Source organism: Manis pentadactyla, chromosome 14 (genome assembly GCF_030020395.1).
Source record: "Manis pentadactyla isolate mManPen7 chromosome 14, mManPen7.hap1, whole genome shotgun sequence".
In the NCBI taxonomy this organism is placed as follows: domain Eukaryota; kingdom Metazoa; phylum Chordata; class Mammalia; order Pholidota; family Manidae; genus Manis; species Manis pentadactyla.
Genome location: NC_080032.1, coordinates 56,964,958 through 56,986,975, shown reverse-complemented (window position 1 = coordinate 56,986,975; position 22,018 = coordinate 56,964,958). Strand labels below are relative to the sequence as shown.

The window sequence follows — 22,018 nt, the reverse complement described above, 5'->3', positions numbered from 1 at the left end:
ATGAACCTATCCCTTTCTTTTCTAGGGTCCCAAGGGCCAGGTCAAGGCACTTGGTGGCTCCTGTGCCAAACAGAAGAAGAATGGAGACAGGTCACAGAGAGTTTTCGGGAGAGGACCTCCCTTCGAGAACGGCAGCTCTATAAGCTCCTCAGTGAGGACTTCCTGCCTGAGATCTGCAACATGATTGCCCAGAAGGTGTGCAAACGGGTGATTCTTCCCCTCTGTATTAAGTATAAAGCTGCATTATTTAAGGATTATTCATAAGAGTTTTTGAATACCTTCCACTGTCTCCTGGAAGTGGTACAAGCCTTCTCCCATCTCATCTGGTTGTGGGACCTCATGCCGCGCACTCCTCTTCAACCTGCTGGTACAATATCCTCCCTACCCCTGGGGTCCTCAGTGCCCCCACTACCAGCTCTTAACCTTGGCTTTTCACAGTCTGAGGCCCAGTGTCTTGCTCCTGTAACATTACTCAGGAAAGGGCCCCTGAGCCCCAGGTGTGTCTCACCCTGTGCATCAGTTGCCCCTTTTTTGCGATTGTCCTATGGTCTGTCTCCTCCCACTAAACAGCAAGCTCTGGGGTGTTTTGGGATTTTTTACCCCAGTACCAACTCTTCTTCCCCAGCTCCACCTGTTCACCTGAGCTCTGTGCCACCTTCTTCAACCTCCCAGCAACTTACAGTTTAATGAACTGGATATCCTATGCTTTCATGTATATGTATCCTAATTTATGCTTTTTCAAACATCTTTTCCCTCTACTGCCCTACCCATTTCCTACTCTCAAAAGCTCCACTGAAAAGTCTTCATCTCTGTGAGCTGTACCCTGTTCCCCTCATCTTAGAATTTCTTTCCTAATGTACTTCCTCATTCCTCATGAATTTGATACTGAGTTTTAAGCCTTTTTGGATTAGGGACCCTGCCTTAACTCATCATTTTAACTCCCACAGCATCTAATGTAATGCCTTTTCTATAATGGATGCACAGAAATCAGTCACTTTGTTTATTTCATTTCAATAATTCTCATATTTCTCATTGTTATACATGTCATTAAAAGCCATAAAATTTTGACCATCTGCCAATGAAACCTGAAGAGAAAGTATTTATAGATTATTGCTGTAGTACCTCCAAGGGGAGTACAAAATGACAAATATATTGCTTAATTTGTTGTGAATCCAGCGATATTTCTAACTTTTAAGCTGGTTAATGTTTTAAAAGGAAAAATATGGAAAGTCACCTTTATCTAATAGGAATGTATAAATAGTACTTCAAGAATTACATTTTCATGAATGAACAATATACTTTGCATTTCTCTCATCAGTATACTTAATTCCATATACTATAATCGCACTTAGTTTTCTGATCAACACACTGTGACGATTTTTCCAGGAATTAAAATATATAATCTGATTTTCTTAAAGTAATTAAACAGATGATTTTATGACTTTACATGACCTTATATATGACTTTATTGTTATGACTAGTGATGACCCATAAATTTTCTATGAGGCATATACCTAATCTGCTTAAACCTTTCATAATAGCTGCTTTTTTACTGCAGTAGTCTACCAAATAATTTTTGGATGGCAGAACTAAGGAAAAAGACTGACAGGCCTAAAACTGATGGTTTTGATGCAAAAAATTTTAAGGGCTGATTCTTTGCAAGAGAAGAAAAAAAAAAGATAAATCTTAAATATAGTTCTCAAGAACCATGAAATTAGAAATGAAAAAAATAAGAGATTGGGTATTTTGAAAGATGGACAGCACTCAGAATTTGTGCACCTCAGTGAAATGTGGTGTTGATTACAAAAATAAGAGAATCTGCATTGTGCAAAAGAAAGTCTTAGCAGACCAGTAATTGGGGAGGAAGTGCTGTCACAAAAAGATACCATCAAAAGCTCCAAAATCATTTGTGTTTTTTGACAAGTAAAATTTTCTAAAACACTCTAAGAAAAGATAACTTCCACACATTTCAAAACTGAAGAAGGAAATGGGTAGCTGTCCTGTTCACTCAGGTATATCTTGGAACCCTATTTCTAATAAACACACTTTCTTCATTCAGTAATGTAAATGTCAAGTCCTTAATATTCATAAGTAAAAACCATGTCTTCACCATAAGAACACATAACCCATTATAGCTAAGCCTAAATCTGTAACACTGGTAATAACTGTTTTGAAAGTTTCATCCAGTGTGATGGAACAAAAAAAAAGTGAGGGGCAAATTTTAGAATGTTTTGCCTGGAAGAATATGAGTCTGCTTAGAAAGTCTGTTAATTAGAACTTGGTAACTAAGTTTTCTGCATTAGAATCAACTGGTACATGAAGAACCTCAGACTCATTAGAGCTAGTATTGTTCATCTGCAGTCATGGAAGCTGTTTGTATAATTGTTACACATACTAATGTTTAAAAATAACTGAAAATAAATCCTGTTTACAGTAGCAAGAAAACAGAACTAGAACCTAACTAGAGTTGTGCAAAGCTGCAAAATGTTAGGTACATATTTTTAAAGTCTCATGTAAATATGTTAAGATCTCTCTATTCCTAGAAGGAAATAATAGGATTAGCTATTAATATTCACCAAAATAAATTGATACTTATTGTAATCTTAGCCAAATGCAGCATAAGAAAAATTTCCCTTCAAAATAATAGGCAGACATAAATATCGTAAAGTAGAAGCCATAGGATCATGTCATATCATGTAAACCAGCATACTAGCAGCATTATCAGGGGGCATTCATTTAATAGATGAGCTATAAAAGGCAGTACAGATATACCAACTCTTCACAATCTTAGCTGAACTTGGCATTCAGCAATTAGGCTTACATGTTCATCAACAGCTAGTTGTAATATTTGCAAACATCTTTGTTGCACTTATTACTATAATCACATGATGAAATATCATGAAATCAATAAAATGTGAGCATAAGATTTTCTATAAAAAGTTTTCATTAAAATCATTAAGCATGAGTTGTTTCTAAAAGTTGTCAAATTAGGGTAAAACAATTGAAGATAAAATGGGAAAATCTTAAGGTTTCTACAGTTTGAATTGCATGTGTCCTTAACATCTCACTTTTGCTTAAAACAAAACTGGAGTGGCAAAAAAGGGTAAGAGGGTAATTTATATGAAAGAATTGAAGGAAACCCCTCTCAAGGGGGCCCTATATCATATGATTGCAAATGGCAAGTTCATTCATACATTAAGAAAACCAGTGCTCAAACTATATATTTCTAAAATTCCTTTAACCAGCATATTAACTAACCATCTAATGATACTGGCCAAGAGGGATTTTGTTCTAATATGAAAATGCCTATAGGCCACATGTGATCATTGAAATATACATTAGTAGAACAGAATGTGGTGCTCACAGATAGACATAGTACATATTAAATACAGTATGTGAAAGAGGAACAAACAGCTGGGATGGTGGACAGGTTAACGTGGTATAGTAAAGTCATGAGCTTTTCTTTCAAACTCCTTTGAATTATGGTGCTGCCCTTTCCCTCTGCCCACATCAGAGTATCCAACATAGTATTTAGCAATCAGTAGACACTTGGTCCCTTCCATTGTTTATGGTGCTGGGTAATTGATGAGAAATCTTGGTAAAAAATGAATTACAAAATAGATTCAAGTCTAAAGGGAGTTAACACAGAGAGGATAAATATTTGGAGGTATGACAGCCCTTTAAATTTCAATGTAATAAAATAATCAGAAGGCCTGCTTTGACAAACAAAAGTTAAGCTTTTATGGTAAGATTTAAACAAAAGAGGTAGGCTAGTAAAAGTATTTGTTGCTTATGTTACAGTCAGTCGTATTTAGACAGCTTTTCAATATTAGGTCTCAACAAAAATTAATTGACTAGGAAGTCTATAGGGAATTCACACAAAAGATGTCAGATAGTAAAGTATGTAGGGAAATAGGTTCACCTTCTGTATTGAGAACATCATTTTCCACACGAGTAACTTTTATCTGGTTTGGCAAAGTTGGGAGTCAAAGTAGTATTGGCCTCGTTTGCTACTAGCCTAGTAAACTGGCACAATCTCTTTGAAGGAGAGTTCCATAGTAAGTTTCTACCTTTATGTAAAGGTGAAGCCTTTTTCCTATTGGGGTCTTACAGTATATAAAGGAGTTTGCTCACACATATTTGAGGAACCTGCTGGGGTAGTTTTTGGGAAAAGAAGGTCATGACACCACCCTTTGACAATTGGGATTGTATCTGGCCTAAAGCCTAGTTCTAACAAAAGCTTTCTAAAGTACCTTTCTCATTATCTATTGCTGTTGCTCTGCAGCATATTCAAGTTGGGTAAACCACTCCTGACTGTCATTGAGTCATTTCCATCCTTTCTCTCTTTACCTCATTGATTCTTCAAGTCTCAATGGTTTAAATGGTGCCAAAACCAGCCTAGGTGATGATAACTGATACTAATGCCACAGAATTGCTCACTTGAACTGCAAAGTCCTTGCCTACCTCCCTTTAATAGTAGATTACAATGGTGAAGCCCTGGGGCTCAGCCCACAGAAGTTCCAAAACTTACATTAGCCTTCAAAATAATTAACCCAGATTTGGAGAGTTTTCAAAACTCCTTCCTTGAAATTCCCTGTAGCAGTTGCCCGCAGTCCTCTTGCCTTTGCTCGGGACTCTAATCTTCTCAGGCAAGCTCTCTGGTTCCTAGTTGCTGAGTCCTTTTTCCCTTGTCAGTCTTACTGCTTTTCTCCCCATCCTGGACAATCATTCTCAGTTCTCACTACTGCCACTGAACTGCCTTTGGAAGGGGCGGGCTACCTCCAGCTGCTTGGAATGCCCTCTTTCAGAGCCATTCCCTTCAAGCAGAGACAGTAAAAGCATGGACATGGCTTTTCCTTAATAATTTGAAACAAAACATTTAAAAGAAATACTTAAATGGTCAAGTGAGTTTCTTGCCAGGACACAGGAGACACTTGGGTGTCTATAAGGTTTTTTTGTTGTTTTTGTTGTTTTTTTTTTTTTAAGAGAATATTTGGCTTGGTACCTTGTGGAATTGAATAGTCATTTTTACTGACTGTCCTGAGGATGCCTTGGACCCTCATCTGAAGTAAAGCCATCAGCCATGGGCCTTCAAGGCCGCTCGTCCACTGGCAGCACCGGGAGCTGAGAACACCCTAATCTGTCTTCTCCTTTCTCGTCCTCACTTCTGACTATAGGGAAACCGTCCACAGCACACAAAGGCAGAGTTGCAGCCCAGGTGGATATCTGACCACCTGTCCGTCAAATCCATCCAGCAAGAGGTGAGTGTGTGTGAGAGTAGAAAGAGAGGCGTTCTAAATGTTCAAAGGGTCCTTATGTTTGATTTCAGCTACCCCTTTATTCCTTCTTCTTTATTCACCTTTATCTCAATGTTTAAATCTCAGACCTTTGTGAAACATTCTTTTATTTAAGACGTATTTTTACAAAGAAGGAATTATAAAAATAAGACATGAGGTCGCACTCTTTTGAGTCTCACAATCTCCTGGGATGATAGACACGTCCCTGTTCGATGTGGGTGAGAATACTGAGTGCTGTCTCAGATGTCTATGTAACAGAAGTTCCAGAACGTGAGGATGGAAAGACCTAGTGCTGGGCAAAGAAACAGGCTTTGGAGAGGCAGAGCTGTATCTCACCTAAATCTTGTGGGATGGTGAAGAATCTGATGGTGGACAGTGGGGGTGGCAGGGGAATATACAGGAGTTACGTGAACAAAAGTACAGAGGCAGAATCAGATGTGATGTGGTCAGAGAACAGTGTGTATTTGGATGTGGCTGGCATATAAGATACGTTGTAGAATATAGTGAAAGAAAATGCTGGGACACCAGATTTTAGGGTCCTCTGACTATCAAGCAGGGCAGTATTAAAGGAGATTATGGCATTAGGTCTTTGCATTAGGAATATACCTCTCTGGTCAATGCTGTGTTAAGTGAGTTTGTAGAGAAACACTGGAAACTTAAAAATCAGTTAGCAGTATGTTTCCAGCAAGAAATGGTAGAATCCCTGCTGCTGGAAAGGGACATCAGGAGGACATTTCATTAGAGAATAGCAGGCATGAGGGTCAAGCTGCAGGAGGCTGAGTAATGGCTAAAAGATGAGTTCTTACTGATTGTCATGTTTATGTGTCCAACCATGAAAAAGAGGACACAGGATTGAGGAAAGCTAAGGCAGTTTCCTTTTTTTTAATTGGAAATAATGCTTGGGTGTGAGTGATGTCCATGAATGAGAAGGGAATGGATGTAGCCGACTGGTAAAATGAAGTGCTTAGGAGGTAGGGCCTCCCCATGGAGTCAGATTGCTCCCATTTTTCCCAAGGAAAAATAGAAACTTTTGAGGAGGCAGGGAAATACTAGGAGATCACGTTGGATGTCCCTCTGTTCTCTTGACACACAGAGCATCAGGTAGGAATGGAAACACAATGTTCTGTGAACAGAGAATACTTAAGGAACAACCAGGTATTAATAAAAGGGTTTTTTCCAAGCAGCATCCCAGAGCCAACTACAGGTATTTTCATTTTGTAACATAGTTTAGAGTAGTTAATACCTTTATCTACCATCATCACACTGTAGAAAGATCCCTATATTGACTGAGATTAAAGGACTAGTGAGGGGAATGAGGCCTGAGGCACCTAGGCTGCAGGTGGGGCCAGACTGAATGATAGGCGTCCAGTGGGGGAGTGAAATGAAGAAGTGAGAGGCTGCCGCAGAGAACGTGTCTACAAGCCATTTCTCTTCATCTTCTACCGTTTGAGGGCACTGCAGGCACACCTCCAACCCTTCTTCTGCTCCCTCTTTTTTCCATTGTTTGCTAATCTAACTCCCAAGTCCAGACTTTAGTGCTGGCCACTTCTCATACTCTCTCCACTTCACCCACTTAATCTCCTTGTAGCATTATGGTTCTGTGCACGTGTAAACAGTAGTCATAGAAAGTTTGCCCTCCTAGACAGTAGGTTAACTCGAGGCTGTTTTTGGCTGGCCTGTTGTCATATGGAGCCTCCTCCTCACAGCCTCAAAGTAGTGTTTCCTGACTCACATTCATGAACTAAATACGCTGTTTTGAGCCCTGCAAAGGGAGAAGCTAATTTATGAAGTTTTATTTACTTCAGTATATTTGAATTTATCCTTTATCTCTTTTTTTCCAGCTCATAGATGTGTTCTTTCCAGGAGAAAAATTACCCAATATCTGATGACTGTTGAATTGGCAGTTCCTAATGACTGATTTCCATCTTCGAGGTCTAATGGTCCTTAGTTTTGAAATGATCTTTGGTTGTTGGAGTCCAGTGGTAGTTCTGACTGCCTGGTTCATTCCCTATGCTACCTCTAGCATGTTGATGGTTGACACCTTGAAAGCTTTCTCCTGTTTGATGTTCCTGTTTGAGTCCTAAATTCTCAAATTTACATTTCAGATTGCATAGTAATCTCAGTATAGGAGAAAAGTTCTTCATTGCTATAAGCAAAAGCTTAGCTTCAAACACTAAAATTTCTTCCAGTCATTCTTGGCAGTTTTTCTTTTTTTAAATTCTGCTCTTTATTTTTAAATACAAGTAACTGTAGTAGAGATCTGAGTGTTTGTTATGGTTCCAAATATCCTGGAGAAAACCTTAATTGTGGCATGAATTTTGTGCTTCTGTTTAAACACCAAAAAAAATCTTCAGGTCTTTATAGCCTTAGAGGCAGAGTTTCTGACCGATATTGGCCACTCAAGAGCCCAACTTTACTGCCTCACAAAGTCTTAATTGTGACTCTGAGGGAAGAAATCGGCAAAGGAAGACTGACTCTCTGATCTCCGGGATTAAGGCGACAATGATTGTGTTTATCAGAAAACTCTGGACATTGCTAGGGAGGTCCTTGTGGTACAGTCTCAAGTGTGCTGTGAAAGTTGGCAGGGGTACCGGGGAGTCTGATAAACCCGTTCTTGGGTGAGGGGGAGCAAGGAAGGGGTGTCCTGGGCGCTGCTTCAACCAGATACAATTTACTGTCCTTCACAGGGTTTCAAAGTGGTGTTAACCACTTAGTTTCTCATTAAAAATCTCTCCTTGATTCTAGCAGGCCTCTCTTATCTATAAAGCATTTAAACATCACCCCACCCCATTTACAACCTTGTGGATAAAATGAAGGTTCCTGTGGCCAGGATTCTCACCCAGCCCCACCCAGATGGCTAGCTCACTACACATATGTGGGCAATATGTTGTTTACTCTGTATAAAGAGCTCTACCCAGTGCTCTGGGCAACACAGTGGCATGGCTGCAAGGCTGCAGGAGAGGAGAGCCGAAGCTGAAGTGGTGGCAGTGCCCAGGACAGAGGCCCAGAGGATGGCTGTGTGGGCAGAGAGGCCCAGATGCAGGGACCCGCTTGCTGCATGCAGACTCGCTCTGAGTGGACAAGATTCTAGTGATTAACCTGCCACCGTGGGAATAAGGTTGGGTATAACCCTTTCACCCCAAGAACGTTCTCCTGTCATTTCTTTGGTCACCTTGAATCCATAGTGAACTTTCCCAGGGCTCAAACCCATTGGCAAGACAAATTGGCCCCTTTTAAAGAACTGCAGTGTGAAACAGTTTTTAAGATTTTTTCTCTTAACTCTTCAGTCATTTTTTTTTTTTTTGCTTGTACCATTGGTTTTAAGATTTGGTTCTTAAAACCATTAATGTTTAAGCTATTTAAAGTCTAAAGTACCTACTGAAAGTACCCTTAGGGAACGAATCCCACCCGTTAGTGATGTTTTCATTAGCACACACATGTTAAAAGACTCTTGGTCCTTAATAGATTTTTATTTTCAGATGTGTATGATGCAGTCTATATAAAATAATTGTTGAGAATTCACATTAAATAAGAAAACTCATCACGGTGAGAAAAAGTGGGGGCATGAGAGGTATAAGACAAAGAGGTATGCAGCTCACCATAGGTAGTTTGCAAGTGACAAGGCAGCACTGAGGTGGGGGGACATCTGGAGAAAATGACCAGAGAGCAGTTTGTGTGAAAAACGGGTAGGGACAGAAACACCTGGGGAAAGGGCCACAGTGGGCAGAGGCAGGCAGGCAGGCAGCACAGTGCAGGTTCCGGGCACTTCTCACTCCCTCAACTTAGGAGACGTTGGGGCACTCGGTTGCTTCTGTGTCTTCGCTGTTTGAGGTACTGCTGCAGTGAACATGGGGTCGCAGATAACTTTTTGAGTTAGTGTTTGTTTCCTTTGGATAAATATGTAGAAGTGGAGTTACTGGATTGTTTGGTATTTCTATTTTTAATTTTTTGAGGATCCTTCATAATGTTTCCCACAGTGGCTACACCAGTTCCATTCCCACCAACATTTTCTCCACATCCTTGTCAACACTTGTTATTTGTCTTTTTGATGTAGCCATTCTGACTGGTGTCAGGTGGTATCTCATTGTGGTTTTGATTTGCATTTCCCTGATGAATGTGGAGCACCTTTCATGTACCTGGTGGCAGTGTGTGTAGGTCTTATGTGCTCAGCATAAATATTAGTGTATTTTAAAACAACTACATATGACATGATTTCATTTGTGTGGAATATGCAGAGTAAATCCATAGAGACAGTAGACAGGTGGTTGCCATGGGAGGGGAGAGTGGGATGGGGCCTGGCTGGTGAGTGGCAACAGCATTTTCTCTTGGGATGCTAGAAACACTGTGCAAACTCATAGAAGTGGTGGCTGCATGACACTGAATATAGTAAATGCCACTGAATTGTCCACCTCAAAATTGTCAATTTTATGTGAATTTCACCTCATTTTTTTAAAAACTAGAGTAATCTTTATGTGCTTTTTCAAATGATGTAGAATGTCTTATTTAGCAGCAATCATTTACATCTCTAATTTTCCTAAGTTTTAAAATTCCTGCTTTATCATCGCCAAATATTTTAACTGTTGATAATCAGTTCTTAATACCTCACCTCAAAAATCTCCAAATTCTAACCTTTTGGTATTTTCACATATTTCAATTTTAGACTTTTAACGGGGATCACATAGTGGAGGGAGTAAAAAATTAATTAAAATTAGATCACTTTAGGACATGTAATACTAGCTGATTTTTATTGTTTATTTAGGGAGGGGTTTTTGTGAGTCCAAAGAATTTCATGCTTTTACAGAAAACATGGGATACTACACATGGAAAACTAGAAGACACAGTAATCTCACAAGTCAACAATCATCACTACTTATATTTTTACCTATTTGCTTCATGCCCATTATGTGCTTATTTAAAAACTGACACACTGCATATTTTGTGACTTGAGTTTTCCACTTAACATTGTAAATATTACTATTTCATCAAATATTCCTCAGATACAGTTTTTACTGATTCATAGTGATTATGTAGTTTGCCTTTGAAACATTTAGGATATTTACAGCTTTTCACTAGTTTAAATACAGTCAACTTATAGAAGTATCTTTGCCTGCCTCATTTTTATCATAAAGTCATTTTATCAAGTGACTCTGTTTAGGATCCCTGATAAATTATCCAAGTTGTCCTCTGGAAGACCTGTGCTCCTACAAACTGTTAACGTCCATTTTGCCACATGTTCACAAATATATCACTTTTCATTATCTTTAACAATTATGTAAGTGAAAAGGCTTAAACTTTTTCTTTTGATCATCGATGTGGTTTATTTACTGTGGATTTTGTGTTCATGCTTCATTTGTTTTGTGGGAGGGGCTACTGTAAATGATTTGTAAGACATCTTTACACGTTAAGAATAAATTGTATATTACAAAAAGAATTATATGAATATTCCTAAAATTGATGTAATTAACTACTTTTCCCTTTTCTCCCCTTCTGTCAACTTACATGAAATACCACCCATGCTTCTTTGCCGGTGACTCTTGGGTGACTTAATATTTGTTTTCATAAGTCATTAGTTTGCACTTCCTTAGTCCCTATTGAAATGTTAATCCTATTGAATATGCTGTCCTTTGGGAGGGAGGGAGAGAGTACACACACATCATCATGTGTATGTAGATGAGGGATAGTTACTGACACCCACTTTTTTCATTGTGTCTGACATAGAAAGACTACAGTTTTCTTTGAATGAAATAATTCCTTTTGACAAGACTTGGATTTCCTTTATCCGTCCCCCGCCCCACCACCACCACCACCACCCTGTGAATTGTCACCTCAGGGGCACCTGCACAGCTGAAAGAAGCAAAGGAAGTTGTTCTGGTTGCTTTGACTGGTTCACTCTGGCTGTGTTGTAAACTCTGAGCCGGATAAAGATGTTGCCCAAACGTCGGGATAATTAAGCACCTGGGTGGGGTGCCTGAGGGATGTGGAGGAGCTGTGCCACTGGATTTAGGAGGCAGTAACTAGAGAGATGCTCTTCAAAAGAGTTGTCCTTGCATAATGTCAGTAGCATCCCCATTTCAGAAACAACATCTAGCCATATCTACACTGCCTGCTCCAGTTATAGAATAAAGATTTTATGGAACTTTCTTCAAATCTGTTTGGTCTACTGAGGCACTTTGCATACAATATTGCATGTACAGTGATAATTGTTTAATTTTTTCCATTTTCATCATTCCTCTGTTATTCTTCTATTACGTTTTACCCTGTAGGTAGCAAATTCTTCTAAAAGCAGGCTCATAAAGTTTGAGAGGTAAGAATTTTCAGAAAGTCTACTATGTAGGCAAGCAAGACTCCTCCTAAATTCTGAGTCAGGTGAGGATCTGAACTGGTTTTAAGGACCATAAAGAAAATAAGATAAATTTTAATCAGAGCAGTTTCAGTGTTTCATGAAGACTTGTATTATAAATGACTTGTACATGGCAGTCTGTCTTTTTTTCTCCTCATATTAAGACCACTTAGATAATTTCCATACTCTAATGTTTTAAAAATTTATCTGGTGTTGAAGATACTTAAGTCTTTTACCTGCTGAAAAGATGTGTTAAGAAAACTGTATTCCTGATGTAAGTTTCTCTAAAATGGTAACATGATCTTCTCTCTGAGGGTAATATGAGTTCTGCCTTTGCTGACACCTGATTCATTTTCTGGGTCACTGCAACTTCAGATCTTCTCTATTGCAGGCAGTTACTACGTCTTCAGTAGCAACTTAAAAAAAGAAAAACTTACAGCTTTTACATCACAAAAGGAGAGAAATTCAATAAATTTCAGTCCTCGCTTCAGTGTCCTGGGCCACAGGGTGGCTCAGAACTAGTTTTATTACAAACCGTGGTAGTAATGGTCCTCTTTAGTAATAGTCCTCTTTAACTTTGTTTACCTTTCTTTTAGATTTCTTAGTCACATTCCTGGTGACCATCTGAAGACTTTATATATGTTGTTTGCATTGAAAATGGAAAATGCCAGCCAATCTGAATAATTTTACGAGTTTTTGTGCAGGCATCTTCCTCTCTTTTCTGTATCTTAAGGCAGAATGGCTGCCCTTCCCACCAAATTTCCAATTTCATTAATTTTTTTATTAGGAAAGTATAAAGTTAATGGTTTCGAAGCCATGCACATTATTGAAATTCTGAGTCTTTGTTTTAAATTTAGTTGAGGGTACTCTTTAAGATTTCACCTTTATAAAATACAAAATCTATAAGAATGGTGTCTCCAAACTGCCTCAGTGTTTATTCTCTGATCCACATGTTCTTAAAAGATTATCTCAGAAAGGCTACAAATTATGTAAGTCACTGCGCCCAGAACTTTAACCCTGTTTTAAATCACCATTGTGTTTTATATATGGCCATATATAGTCAACTTGTGGTTATGGTATAAATTCCCTACCTAATACTATTGAACAGACTGAATTCAGTGAAAATTGAACCTTAATCTAGAGCAAAGAACTTACCTTACATTAGTGTGTACTGACCTATGCACTTTTTGGCTCCTCATAGGAGACCCCTATGCTTACCAGAATAGAAAAACAGAAGCGCAAAGAGGAGGAGGAAGAACGGCAAATTCTTCTGGCAGTGCAGAAGAAGGAGCAGGAGCAGATGCTCAAGGAAGAGCGGAAACGAGAATTGGAGGAAAAGGTCAAGGCAGTGGAAGGTACGTGGGCTTTCTGTGCAGTCTAGCGGCAGACATGCTACAGGGGATGGTCCTCCCACAGCCAAAGCCAAGTCGAACTAGGTTCTGTCCTTGTCTAAGTTGTTGCTGGCGACCGCTTCTTAAACATCCTATACCTTGTTCTGTCCTGCTTATGCATTCACTCACCGGGCTCTGCCTCCCTGCCTTTGTACTCCTGCCAGAACACAGGTGCCTGTCGCCCGTGGGGGCTCTGAGCATCATTTCCCCTCAGAAGGAACAAGGACTGGAGAAACAGCAGGTTCCAGGACTGGGCAGTAAAAACAGGAGGTAGGCCTAGACTGTTTAATAACAGAAAGAAAGGAGACCCGGACATCTATCAGAAAATACAAGCACCAACCAGAAAGAACACTGACTGGCCAAAATGGGACATTTTGAGCTTTTACAAAAAGAAAACAAAAACCCCAATAGATTTTAAAAACATCAAACAAGTTAAAAATTCATGAGTTCATAATGGTATTTTTTTAAGAACCTGTGATCACTTTAGGAGTTTAGTGAGAGAACAACTTGTTATTCTGAAAACTGCTATGAAGGGAAAAAAAGAAGCATTTTGTTTCTTTCTCTTGACAAACTGTATTTCAGAATGCAAATAATTGATGAGGTGAAGCAGAAATTGGTCAATAAATGATAGCAGGAATAATAGAGTAACCAGTAGTGGGAAAAATTGATCTAGGGAAAGCTTTTCTCAACCAAAATTTCAGGTATTAAGCCCTAATATCCTAAAGTAGATCTCAACTGATTTTCTGTAAGGGTCAGATACTAAATATGTTCGGCTTGGAGGCCCATACAGGGCTGTGTTCCATAAAACTGTGTTATTACCTAAGGAGTCAGCAAGCTGTCCTATGTGCTATGGTTTGCTGTTTGCAAAACCCCTGCCCTAAAGCATCCATGGTATGTAATGAATTAACTTGTCTCCATGGGTACTAGATATATATGTATCTTGGAATTATTGAGGAAATAGTCATAAGTAATTTTTCTGTGCATCTTACTTCAGTCTTGGAACTCAATTATTACGTGAAAGACTGATGAAGAACTTTATAATGTAAAGACCAAGTTGCCATGATGAAATGTATCACAAAAAGAGAGAACCAGGTCCTTTATCCACTGGTGTGTTGAAAAAGGTGGTACACAGCATCAACTGTGAAGTGCTGTTGTCCCAAACATCAAACCTGCCTGTCTCGTAAAGCCTCTAGAAGGAACAGAGAGCTCAAGAGGTAAAAGAACATGTTAGCACCACAGTGCAGGTGCCATCAGCTAGACCCAGAATGTGAGGAATTCTGGAAAGACAAAAGGACCTAGTTTCTCCAGATAATAAATTGTTGGGGACATTTGTTAGGAATTCAACTAGACTTAAGAGATACATAAAGCAGGTGCAGTGTATGGGCCTTTATGGAATTGTCTTGAACAAGCCAACTTTAGAAAAAATACTGAACAAGTGGGGATTTGACCCTGACTCAGTTTTTGATATTAAATAAATCATGTTCCTAAAATTCATACCGAAGAGCAAAGGGCCAAGGATAGCCAAGATAAGTCCTAAAAACAACATGGTAAGGGCACTCGTTCTACAAGAGAACAAAATAAAAGCTACAGTGACTGAGAAAGAATGGAATTGGCCTAGAGAGAAGTGGTGGGACCGGTGAACAGGAGTCCCCAGGAACAGACCCAGGAGAGCATGGGCTCTTCAGGAAACAGCCAGTACAGGTGCTCACTGTAGGGGACGTTACATCTCTGCTGCTTATAAGAGTAAGTTCCAGGTAGACTAGAGGCCAGACCATTCTGAAGAAAATTTAGGTGAGTATCTTCAAGATGTCGAGATAAAAGTGAGTTTATCCAAGTACAAAAAGCACAAATTACAAAGGGAGCATGATGGATTTGACTACATTAATTGTTTACAACTTAACATATGACAAAACCACTGTGAAAATGAAAAGACATGTCAAAGGGAGACAAGAGTCATGACACAGTCACTAAAGGTTTCTCGTGTTACCTGAATTCTTTAAAGCACTTCAGAGATACAACCACCCACAGGAAAAGAGGGCAAAGTATATAAGCAGGAAACTCACAAAAGGGGATTCTGAATGGCCAGTAGGTGTAAGAATATGTTCAGTAATCATGCCAGTCAGGAAAATATACATGAAAACATCCAAGTTATATGTCAAACATACCATTTTGGCAAAAATGCTAGTTCTTTATCTTACCAAGTAAGTATGAGGTAACTGAACTAGCTATGAAAGGGTAGCTATTTAAAATACTTTTATTCCAAATAATCCCTTTGGAAAGTATATTGACAGTGCCTGGGAAAGTTAACATATTCACTCCTTTCTGGCAGTTGTTCTGCTGTGTTTATATCCAAGGGAACTCTCACACGTCTGGATAAGAATATATGTTAAAATAATAGCCATCATAATACTGTTTACAAGATGCAAGAAATTTCAGTCAACTAGAAAATGGATTACTAAGCTGTGAAATACTGTGTTGAAGTTATTAATAATTCAAAATGTTAAAATTTGACAGGTACATGGATATTTATTACTCTTTAAGCTTGAAATCATTCTTTTCTAATAAAGCAATATTTAAAGTTGATAGTAAAGTGCCTTGGATTAATTAAAGCATATATAGATTGCTCTTAAGTTTGTAAGTGAAATAATGTCAGAACAAAAACGTAAGTCAGATGAAACTTGAAAGGGAAAATGCTGTTTCCAGGGCCTTGTCATCTTGTTCTTAGCAGGTGACAAATATATCATCTGTTCCTCAGGAAAGAAAAGAGATCCGTCCTGGCTTCTCCTTTCCATTGCTGAGTCTTCTGGTCTAACAGTGGTGTTCTTCGTCTCCTGCCTCTATTCCTGATCTTGCTGTTCGCTGCTGGCAGTGCCCAGTTAGGCTAGTAGTGGAATGCTAAGTGTGTTTGCATGGCTGTGAGCTAGAAAAATATCCTTGCTCCTTGCCAGTTCCAACTGGCATCTTTCCCTTGCTCCCTCTCCCAGTCAGACTTATTACTACCACTGGCTTGGTAGATAGGGACCAGCTGCCAGTGGTGGGAGCAGATTGAAGAGCAAAGACAATTTGTGTGTATGGATGTCTGTGTAAAACTTTGAGAGCTGGATGTGCATATAAAGTCCTGTGTGGAGAAGGCAAGTAGTGACTCTGGCATCTTACTACAATAATGGACAGGGACTGCAATGGGGTATGGGAGGGACTTGATAATACGGGTGAATGTAGTAACCACAATGTTTTTCATGTGAAATCTTCATAGAGTGTATATCAATGATACCTTAATAAAAAAAAAACATTACTTTATGAGAAACTCTAAAAAATAATAATAATAAAATAAAGTCCTGTGTGTATTTGGATTGAGAGTCTGGTCTTTAAAGAAGGAATGTTCTTTTTTGAGAGATGGGAAAGTCCTCAGGTAATCAAGCAGGATAATCATTCAGTCTTCTGTGTATTCATTCTTCTAACTCCATTTTTTTTTTTTAGCCTTTCTCTCCCTCTGTCCCCCCATGCCAGTGCCTGCCTGCCTTACCACTCTCAGCCCCCAGCATGAGCTGGATATGAGTAAAAGAAACAGGTCTAGTGATTATATTTTTCATAAATCATCCCAGTTATGGTAATTATCCTAATAAGCAAACAGGTATGGTGAAAGGACTTTTCGTACCTGCTTTGGCGATCTTTGTTTCTTGTTCCCTCAAGATGATGAAGGAACATCTCATCATCTCGAACACATGGCGCACTCAGGCTGTAATGCTTTGTGTTCATTGTAGATCGAGCTAAGAGACGAAAGCTCAGGGAAGAAAGGGCATGGCTGCTGGCTCAAGGGAAGGAGCTCCCCCCAGAACTTTCCCATCTGGACCCTAATTCCCCAATGAGGGAAGAAAAAAAGACTAAAGACCTGTGAGTATTGAAGGATACTGACAATAGCAGCTAGTAAATTGATTTAAGTGCTCAGGCATTACACTAAGCACTTTTCTCATTTAATTCCTAGAACAACCCTATGGGGTAGGTAAATATTCAGCATTCATGAGCTTCTCATTCTACTTCATGCTTTTGAATTGCTACTCTCTAGATCACAAACTATTCATTATAGTAAAATAAAGCCTGGGAAATAATGTGCTATTAAGTAACATTTTAGAATCATAAGTTAAGTTCTGGATCATCTAGGCCAACCCCATCATTTTATGGATTAGGAAAATGATATTCCCCTTTTTTTGCTAAGGTTTGCTAACTAACCCTCATCTTCATAATTACTTTCTGGAATTTTATCAGTGCGACAGAGTTATCTTTTTTAAAATGTATTGGTTGGAACATAGACAGAGCTAGAGGGTATTATGCTCAATGAAATAAGCCAGGCAGAGAAAAACAAGTACCAAATGATTTCACTCAATCTGTGGAGTATAAAAACAGCAGAACTGAAGGAACAAAATAGCAGTAGACTTAGACACTGAGAACAGACTAGTGGTTACCATGGGGAAGGGGTTGGGGCAGGTGGGTGGGGAGAGGGATGGAAGGATAAAGGGGCACAAAAATTCTCAATCATAGTATAAGGTGGCCACAGGGATGGAAGTGCACCATGGAGAATATAGTGAGTAGTTCTGTAACATCTTTCTGTATTGACAGAGAGTAACTGCACACTAGTGGGGTAATCATGTGGTAACTGTTGAACCACTGTGTTGTACACCAATATAATATTTTATATCAAGATACTTCAGTTTTAAAAACGTTTTCCAAATTTTGGTGCAGCAGGTATTTGTAATTGAATTAAGAGAGCTAAGGAGAGAAGGTGGTTAAAGTCACTATTTCTTATTTTATGATTCACAGCTTTGAGTTGGATGATGATTTCACTGCCATGTATAAAGGTCAGTTCCTATTCTCAGTGCTTGTGTTTCTGATAGGCGTGTTGCTGTGTGAGTGTCTAATGAGGCTTTCCTTTTTGGCTCTCAGTTCTAGATGTGGTAAAGGCTCACAAGGACTCCTGGCCCTTTTTGGAACCAGTGGATGAATCGTATGCCCCAAACTATTACCAGATCATTAAGGTAGAGGCTTGTTTGCAGTTATACCTATTACGGTAAATGTGCCTTTCTTGATTTTTGTTGTTTTTGTTTTGTTGTGGTTCATCTGTTGTCCCTTGAGAATCAGGGCTGCTAGATACAGACCAGTAGGCCAGGCTCTTGAGCATGTCATAGCATGGTTGCTTTGCCTCCTAAGGACTGCAAGATGTGTCTTCCCTAGTATGTTGTGATTTTTTCCATGTCCTATTTTAGGTCCCAATGGATATCTCAAGCATGGAGAAGAAGCTGAATGGAGGTTTATACTGTAGCAAGGAGCAATTTGTAAACGATATGAAGACTATGTTCAGGAATTGCCGAAAATACAATGGGGAGAGCAGTGGTAAGTGGTGGAGGGGTTTGCTTTGGATTCACATTTGCTGGACCGTCATAACCCAGAATAAGGTACCTTCCCTTTTAGAAATACACATGCTAGTAATTTAGCCCTTCTTTTGGAAGTTTAAAGAGAATGCATGTAAAAAGCCGTAGGATAGGCCATTCCAGCCACTTAATACACTGTGCACCAGGACTACTGTCCCCCATGTGATGGGGAGTGTGTCTGGCAGCTAGCTGGCCTCAGGTTATTTCTCATTACCTTAGAGACCAGTCTGGGTCTAGTTTATACTTTGCTCCGTAACACAGACCATTAACCATAGACACAGCTGAGCCTAGATGGAGCTGACTCTTCAATCATCTTCAGAAGGCTGCGGTATAGATCTCTGATAAACTACCTATGGGTCTGAGTCACTTATGCATTAGCTCAAAATGCCTTAGTTTAAAAACTAAGCAGATTTGGTGATTGTATTTACTATTTCTGCAGTTCAGCCTTAAACTAAATTTTTACTGGTTTGATGTATTAGTCCCAGTCACTATACAGCCATTCAGCCTGGAGCCTCTTCAGACAGAAACCACATTTTCATCCTGTGTCCATAGCTTTGCGTCGTAATATTCCTTCACATTGAATTAAACTCAGTTTTACCCAAGTAGCATCTTTCATTGTTTATTAGTAGGAGATTTGTCTTTGTGGCTGGGAAAGGTATGCTTGGATTCACTCTTGTATCTTCTCATAGAATATACTAAGATGTCTGATAATCTGGAGAGATGTTTCCATCGGGCAATGATGAAGCATTTTCCTGGGGAAGATGGAGACACAGATGAAGAATTTTGGGTCAGAGAGGATGAAAAACGGGAGAAGAGACGGAGTCGGGCAGGGCGGAGTGGCGGAAGTCATGTTTGGACCCGCAGCAGGGACCCAGAGGGCCCTGGCAGGAAACAGCAGCCGGCAGAGAACGGAGGAAAGGCGTTGCCGCCCACGCGTCGCGTAGCCACTTCTGGGGAGGACCAGCACGGCACCCCGCAGCTCCCTCGGGAGGTGGGCCCCAAGGGTGGAGTCTTTTCTCATCCTCTGCACTATGGTGGGATGCCCAGCCAGGCACCAGGGTTAAACCAGATGGTAAGGAATGACTTAAATTCTGCTGTGGTTTCTCTTAGTTGGTGAATTCAAAGGGAAGTAAAATTAAACCTTTATAAGTGGCTCTTCTTCCAGATAGCTCATCTGTCCATTTTAAATTCTTCTTTCTCTTAATCATTTTAACCTTGCAGTCCCAACATGGGCAACAATTGGGACAAAAAAAACCTCTTTTCATGTTGAAAGCACAGAGGTACATAGTACATAAAATAATACAGCATATCATGGTATTAAAATTCATTGAAGGGGCATTTGGGGAAGAATTGACTAAAAAGGCTCTTGGAGGGAGGAGGCAGTAAGGAAAATGATTTTAGTCCAATTTGTGTGTCCTGGAGAGGGGACTACTCTGGGTGAGGCACTATGCTGCGGACAGAGCACACGCCTGCGTAGCACGCAGCCCTGCTGATCCATGCATGCATGACCCGCATTAGGTCAGCAGTACACTCATCTTCAGGAAAGTTCTTATATTCTACCTAAAGTCTGTGCTTTCTCTCTTTTTCCTCTAGAGGCCAGCAGTACCAGGAACATTTGGTCCTCTTCGAGGATCAGATCCTGCCCACTTCCAAGTCTCCTCCAGAGTGCCAGAACCTCGCCCTGGGGAGCCTGTTCAGCAGCATCAGCCTTTGGCCATGCAGGTGAGCAGCGTGCTCAGAACATGCAAGTACAGGAGGTCTCACAGGAAAGTCTCAAAAATAAAAGCTCTCCCAGGTCAAATTTAATTCATTATCTTTTATTCTGTAGACTCTCTTTACTGTAGATTAAGCACATTATAAAGTATGTCTTACTCTGTGGGTCCAGTGAACTCTGTACTTTATTTTCTTTTCTGGTTGCCAGCCTCCAGTTGGAATTAACAACCACCGAGGATCCAGGCTAGGAATGACTGAAGAGAAGCAAGTGTGTGGTGGGCTGACACACCTTGCTAACCTGGGCTCACATCCTGGATCCTTGCCCCTGAGGCAGATGAGTGGCCCCAGTCAGGATGGAAATACGTATTCCCCAGCTCAATTCCAGCCGGGGTTTATTCCTCCCAGGCATGGTGGGGCTCCAGCCCAAACCCCAGACTTTGCTGAAAGCTCAGAAATTCCTTCTGGCCACATGTACCGATCATACAAGTACCTAAATCGTGTGCACTCTGCTGTCTGGAATGGGAACCATGGTGCTACAAACTCAGGATCCTTGGGGCCAGATGAGAAGCCCCCCATGGGGCCAGGACCCTCCCACCACCCTCACACTCTCGGTCACATGATGGATTCCCGGGTGATGAGACCACCTCTCCCCACAAACCAGTGGATGGAACAATCAAGCTTTCTACCTCATGGAGTTACTTCTTCAGGGTATATGCGACCACCCTGTAAGTCCGGTGGACATAGGTTACAGGCACCTTCAGCCCCAGTGCCGAGCTCTCTGTTTGGAGCACCTGCCCAGGCTCTGCGGGGGGCGCCAGGAGGGGACTCCATGATGGACAGCCCAGAGATGATCGCCATGCAACAGCTCTCCTCCCGCGTCTGCCCACCAGGTGTGCCTTACCACCCCCAGCAGCCAACTGCCCCGCATCTACCTGGCCCTTTCCCGCAGGTGGGTCACTCAGCCTCAGGGCGTGTGTCAGCCCCCACGCCTGCCTTGGGGAACCCTGGGAGGAGGACGCAGGATAACCCTGAGACACCAGAGCCTGAGGATGACCAAGGTAATGTACACAGTCACTCACCTGATTCCTGGTCTTGAAGCTGCTGATTCTTGGGTAATCTTCTTACACAGAAAAGCAAACTAAGTGTAAACTGGTTTCCAGCCCCTTTTTCTTGAACTACTCAGGTTTAGAGCAGTCATACTATTGTTTTTGGTCCAAAGATCCAAAAAAGTGCTGATGTTCACTGCACAGATCTCGTGCTTTCTGTACCAGGTATTGTTTTCAAGTCTGGTACATAGATTAACTCAGTTAATTCTCAGACCAAGCCTTTGAGATTGGAAGTAGCTACTGTTCCTGTCCTTTTTTTTGCTGGATGAGAAAACCCAATGGCAGATGTCCTGAAGGATCTGTTCTTAGCTTGTCAGTAAGTGGTGGGACTCATATTTGAACCCAGACCCCACCCAGCCTGAGTGCTCCCAGCTGCCACACCATTAGACTGCCAGCAAGACTCTGCCTTCAATGCTGTCATTATGAAAGGAGTTCTCAGTATTTTACTTAGAGTCTATGTATTTCTATCCTTCTATTCCTTGGATCCATACCTGTATCTACTAAAAATGAAAAATAGTGTGGTCTAGTGAATCCTTTATTATTATTATTATTATTAAGGTATCATTGATATACACTCTACTGAAGGTTTCACATGGAAAACATTGTGGTTACCACATTCACCCATATTATCAAGCAACCCCCACACCCCATTGCAGTCACTGTCCCACAGAGTCATTACTTGTCTTCTCTCTGCTACACTGCCTTCCCTGTGACCCACCCCGTTACACAATGTGTACTAATCATAATA

The 22,018-nt window shown here is 40.5% G+C and overlaps 1 protein-coding gene across 4 annotated transcripts in view; it reads left to right on the top strand.

The window, feature by feature from the left end:
* LOC118935839 (chromatin remodeling regulator CECR2) overlaps positions 1–22,018 on the top strand; it is a 216,767-nt gene that overhangs the window by 173,167 nt on the left and 21,582 nt on the right. For 3 of the 4 annotated variants that reach the window (XR_008993900.1, XM_057492554.1, XM_036932493.2), the window contains exons 7-16: positions 26–195; positions 5,178–5,261; positions 12,839–12,992; positions 16,790–16,919; positions 17,844–17,881; positions 17,967–18,058; positions 18,287–18,413; positions 19,141–19,523; positions 20,045–20,173; positions 20,373–21,222. Coding sequence is in view for 3 of the 4 variants with exons in the window: in XM_057492554.1 (XP_057348537.1) it covers positions 26–195; positions 5,178–5,261; positions 12,839–12,992; positions 16,790–16,919; positions 17,844–17,881; positions 17,967–18,058; positions 18,287–18,413; positions 19,141–19,523; positions 20,045–20,173; positions 20,373–21,222 (2,157 nt within the window). In the remaining variant the exon portion in view is untranslated. The remainder of the gene's footprint in view (positions 1–25; positions 196–5,177; positions 5,262–12,838; positions 12,993–16,789; positions 16,920–17,843; positions 17,882–17,966; positions 18,059–18,286; positions 18,414–19,140; positions 19,524–20,044; positions 20,174–20,372; positions 21,223–22,018) is intronic. The other variant, XM_057492555.1, reaches the window with a different exon arrangement.